Source organism: Austrofundulus limnaeus, unplaced genomic scaffold, assembly GCF_001266775.1.
Source record: "Austrofundulus limnaeus strain Quisiro unplaced genomic scaffold, Austrofundulus_limnaeus-1.0 Scaffold162, whole genome shotgun sequence".
Classification (NCBI taxonomy): domain Eukaryota; kingdom Metazoa; phylum Chordata; class Actinopteri; order Cyprinodontiformes; family Rivulidae; genus Austrofundulus; species Austrofundulus limnaeus.
Window position 1 is genome coordinate 669,060 of NW_013952564.1, and position 5,493 is coordinate 674,552.

Below are 5,493 nucleotides of genomic sequence, written 5' to 3' on the forward strand. Positions count from 1 at the left end.
CTCTCTCTCTCTCTCTCTCTCTCTCTCTCTCTCTCTCTCTCTCTCTCTCTCTCTCCCATATCTGCATTCAATAATTCAAGGTCTATTCTAATGTGGGGAACAAACAAAAGGAACAAACATACGGGTGGCTCTTGCTGAGGTCCACAGTCTTAAACAAATCGCCCCAGGAGTCAGTAGCACATGGCTCCCCTCCCCTCTTTGCCTTTAGCCCGACATGGCCGTGCTCCCTGTATCTCTCACAAGATGTTTGCCTAACAGAGGTCACGGAGGATGTGTAGCGCATTTGGTCACGACATGGAAGCATTAGCCGCTGCCAGCAGGTGTGTAATTATATATGAAACAAGGTTTTAAAGGAAGAACACCATGATGGCATGAAAAAAGTAGGCCAAGAAAAGCAGTCTTCAGAGGAGTCCTATATTTACTCCTCACACACTTCAAAATGTGTGACTTTATGTTTGAAGTTGTAAAATGTTCCAAGGTTACTTTGACTGTTTCAAGACTACCGGTATATTGTTAAACATATAATTGTTTAATATGCTAAAATAGACCCACTGGGTGAGTTTTTCAAAGACCAATCTTTATCATCTACAAGGATGAAAGGCAGACAGTACTGTTTTTGCTTGAGTATATGTCTGTTAGCATATTATCTCATCAATCAGGGGATTAATCTTAAAGATATTTTCATAAATTAATCACTGGATGTATATCTATTAAATTTTGAAGACAGCGTAATTCAGGTCGGCTGCCAAAGCCAGCCATCCTTAAATACACAAAAATGTTTTTAACGCAATAAATTTCACAGATATTGTGCCAAAATCTGTTGTGTCAGTAAATAAGATTGATCTCAAAATCCTTACTTTGAACACTAATTGATTTTGTGAGGTATTTGTTTAAAGCTTTGGTGTTAAACCTTGGCCCCATCTCTGTCTGTAAGCAAAAATATATCATGAACTACTGAACAGATTTTAATAAAGCTTTTAGAAAATAATCTCTAAATGTATATTTACCACTGATTGATGATTGGAATCAACCTGATTCAAGATGGAATCAAAGCCAACTGATCTTGTAAAACCCAGTTTGGTGTGGTCATAGCTGAAAGTGACCCCTAACATGTACCCTGAACTATAATCATTGTGTGAGATCTTTGTTGATACGTTTACCATTAACTGTTGCAGCAAATTCTGTCTGTTAGCAAAATATCTCATGAATCACTGGTTGTTTTTAATGAAACTCTTAGAGACTGATTTACTAAAATCCCAGATAACAAGTGTTAAATTGCGTGTGGAAACTAAAACATTTGCATGAGTTGTTAGTGGGCACATTGCGAGTGAACTGCACAAATGGTGGTGCGAACGTGGTGCGGACCACCCACTTAAAGTGAGGATTTTACGTGTGCTATTGGCTGTCATCATGGAGACAGCAAAGCTTTGCCAGTGATCCAGATGCAAGAAAATGCAGTGCTGCAAGGCAGGGACACTTCTAGGGGCGGGGTCACAGGGGCATTGGCAAGAGCTGAAATCTGATTGGTCCCCGGAAGTTCCCCTGCCCTGTCACTCATCTGTCCTTTGCCATAGATGCAGGGTCCATTTCCAAACACTAGTGGTGCTAATGAGTGAAATAGTCCAGCATGAATCAAACTTACAGAATTCTCCTTCTCTTTAGAGAATTTGAACAGTACTGCAAAAACACAATTCTTTGTATTTAAGCATATTTAATCTATGTACAGTAAATATGCATGTAAAACTGGTAAGGAGAATATACTGTGCAAGCTTTTATCAATTACATGATAAATGTTTGAACATGTGACTGGTTAATGCACCTTACAAAAACCAGGGATTTGTGTGCGAGGATGTCTAACAAACATTTGGGCCCTCTATTAATCTTGTAGCCCCTTGAAAGCCCCTTACTCAGAAAATAGCTCCGCCATTGTTGCAATGAGTTTTTCCAAAGGACAGGGGTCTGCAAAGCCATGACTCCTGAGCTCTTTCTGGTTTTGAACCAAAAAAAAGTGTTTTAGTTGTTTAATATTTATTCGTTTTATTTACTTTTTTCCCACAGTTATTATGAAGTTCAATGTGCTAACTGAACATTGTGCACAAATAAGTTTGCACATATTTTTACACACACAAACTAGACGTGTAACAATATATCAATCCACATCAATATACAGATTAAATGATTAGTGATTCAACTACATCAAGGCAAAACAAAATCACTGATCCATATCGTATGCCTGATGTGGATTGATATCATATCATTTGCAGACTTGTGGACTGAGTTAAATCAACATCATATCATGATGGACTTATGATTAAACAAATCAGTATAATATTGTATTTTGATAAAGCTGGTGATTTACACACTTAACACAAACATTTGACAAATCAGCCCTATAAAGTAATGACTGAATGCACATGTTCAAGTGATTAATGTTCGGAGTCAACCCAATTCAAGATGGCCACCACAGCAAACCAACCTGCATAAAAATGGCCACAACTCAGTCGATTTTATGGATAATAGGCAAATCTTTGATGTGGTAGTAGTTAAGTTCCATTGCCAACACACACTCCGAGGACTAATGGACTTCATGAAATCTTACTATTTAATGTGAGATCATTATCTAAATTTATCTATTTTCAAGATTTCCCCAAAACTGTTACAACTCCATCCTTATTCAACATATGTTTGTTTTAGTTTAAAGTGAAATTTTGCTTTAAAAAAGTCAGGTGTTTCATTTTTCTGCTCAGTGTGGTCACTGTGTCCTGCTTTGTGTGTTTCAGGTACGGCGACATGGTGCCAAAGACCATTGTAGGGAAGGTGTTTGGGTCCATATGCTCTCTGAGTGGGGTGCTGGTCATTGCCTTGCCTGTCCCTGTCATCGTGTCAAACTTCAGCCGGATCTACCACCAAAGCCAGCGGGCGGAGAAACGACGTGCTCAGAGGGTATTGACCCCCCCCCCCCTTTATTTTGCTTGTCTCTGCCCTTTTTTTTCTCCCTCTGCCCCAGTCTTATCCACACATAGCAGAGTGACAGGGCAAACACTATCCTCCAGAATATTAATCTGTTATTGTGTTTGTGTGCATGTGTGTGTGTGCCGGATGGGACTAAACTTGCTTTAAGAATATTTCGTTGGGAGACTGAAAAAAAGAGGAGTGACAATAACTGAGCAAATGCTCTTTAGATTATTGTGTCAGCAACTTTTCTGTAGAAAAATATGTATTCTTTTTTTTTCCTTAAAGTGTTTACCAAGGCAGATTTTTTTCCCTGATAGTACATTTAAGAATATCTTCTTTTTTGTTAAATACTATGGCTGCCAGAGAGAGAGAGACAGAGCCAATTAGTCTGACAGACGAAGCATCAGGGGCTAAAACAGAGGTCTGTTTGTTCAAACAGAAAACTCGCCTCGCTAGAATCCGTGCTGCGAAGATTCGGGGCACTAATGCCTATATGCGCTACAAACAAAACGGGCTCCTGATCGACTCGCTGGAGGAGGTAACGGCGCCACGCAGCAGCATGGGGGCTGACTGACTGACCTGGGCCTCGCCTGCATGCCGCTTTTGCTCTGAACGGGGTGTGGGGGGGTAGGGTGTGGGTGGCTGGGAGTGGGGGCCATGCAACCACACACAGAAAAGTTGGGGGGCTTCTCATGCAGTATCGCAGGGGCCGCTGTCATTCCAGTGCTCCAGTGTGGTCGTCCTCTTTCTCTATCTCTTTTTCTCTCACACACACACATCACACCTTTTAACTGCAGCATTGACATGTTTTTCGACACACGCACACTCTCTCTCATTCTGTCCATACAGCAGGAGGACCGGGGAGACACACACCCAGTCATCTCAGCCACACTGACTCATGACCGAGCTCTGCATGTCTGTCCAACAGGGTTTGGAGGGGAAGGAGGGACCCAAAGGCTTAGTGGAGATTAGGTTGCCCATGGATGCTCTGTGCTCCGCCTGCATCTCCTCTAAACTCTGTGTTTGATTTGCTGCTCTATTTCAGTGTGTGTGTGTTTGTGTGTGTATGGGTGTATGCGTATGATTTCCAGAGCCTATAGATTTTAGTGCAGACTAATGCAACATGCCTTTTGTCTAAGTGTCTTGCAGAGATTTGTCAAGTGTGCGTGTGTGTGTGTGTGAAGTGTGTTTTTGGTTTGAAATGTGTCTTCTGTTTGGAATCTGTTCGATCTGTGCCCAGGTGCGCCACTGCTGTTGCTCTCAAACATGGGGCTTTCTGGAAAAGGTGTGCAACAATAATATCGTATGTGTAGCAGATAGCTTTTTGAACGACCTCAATTTGGGGAATGAGTTCTGACCAAGAGGATGAGCTAATGGCTAGTCAGAGTTGGGCTAAGGCCAAAGGTCATTGCTGGTGTTTTAAAACTATAACTGTACCTCAGTTTATTTTACAGACGTTAAGCCAAAATATACTGTGGTAGTAGCATAGTATCTTCACACATACCCTATGCAGTAACACTAACCTGATTCACCCAACATCTCAAACCACAGATCCTTTCAAAGCCCTTTGCAGTTTATTTCACACCTCAGTCCTAAACCAAACCCCCAACCCAAAAATGGAGTTCCATCATTAGGACCGGTTTTTGGTCCCCTTTAGAACCCCTGGTTGTGACAAGGTAGGCGTGTATACCAGAAACAGTCCTAAAAATGCAACAAACACAAGTACACACACGCATGTTTGTTCTTGAACCCCGTGGGGACCTTTCATTGACTTCCATTCATTTTTTTTAGACTTAATAGCCTAACCCTGACCATTTACCCAAAAATTAACCTACCCCACACCCGTAACTTGCATTTGGATCCATGGGGTCCTGGCATTGGCCCCCATGATTCACTTCGGTCCCCACGAGGCTGCTTTTTTGGAAAAAAAAATAACAAACTCCCCACATTGTAGGAAAAACCCATCCACACACACGCACCTACTATGTCTCTCTATCCTTGTGAGGACTTTACATTGACTTCCATTCATTTTTTTTTTATTTTATATCCTAACCCTGACCATTTACCTTAGAATTAACCTCACAGGTACCTACCTGACCCTAAAACTAACCTAAACTCAATTCACAACTTGGTCCTAAACCCAACCCCCTCACCCAAAATCAGCCTCCGAAGATGTGGGGACCAGGCTTTGGTCCCCAAGAGGCTCCATTTTCCTACAAATCGTCCCCATCAAGTAGCAAAAACAAGCTACAACACACATGCACACTTGGGGAACCACTGCAGAAGCAGATGGTCTAATAAACTGTGGGATTTAGCAAAATATTAATTTAAAGATTTGATTAAAGCTCATTTCTCAGTATAAGATGATCTCAGTTTAAAACTCAAAAGGTAGCAGGTGAATGCTAGGCCTTTAATTAACAAATAATTCTATTGACCCTTTGCACGTGACGTCACGCGCCTCAGAAGACCGCCCCCTTTTTCCATGTTGGATGGCAGAAACAGACATGCGTCCATAAGCTACCATTGAGCTAGAGGAGA

The 5,493-nt window shown here is 41.7% G+C and overlaps 1 protein-coding gene across 3 annotated transcripts in view; it reads left to right on the forward strand.

Annotated features, from left to right (window-relative positions):
• Positions 1-5,493, forward strand: part of kcnd2 (potassium voltage-gated channel, Shal-related subfamily, member 2) — an 80,810-nt gene that overhangs the window by 66,715 nt on the left and 8,602 nt on the right. For 2 of the 3 annotated variants that reach the window (XM_014017152.1, XM_014017153.1), the window contains 2 exons: positions 2,781-2,943; positions 3,395-3,493. In XM_014017152.1, the coding sequence (XP_013872606.1) occupies positions 2,781-2,943; positions 3,395-3,493 (262 nt within the window). The remainder of the gene's footprint in view (positions 1-2,780; positions 2,944-3,394; positions 3,494-5,493) is intronic. The other variant, XM_014017154.1, reaches the window with a different exon arrangement.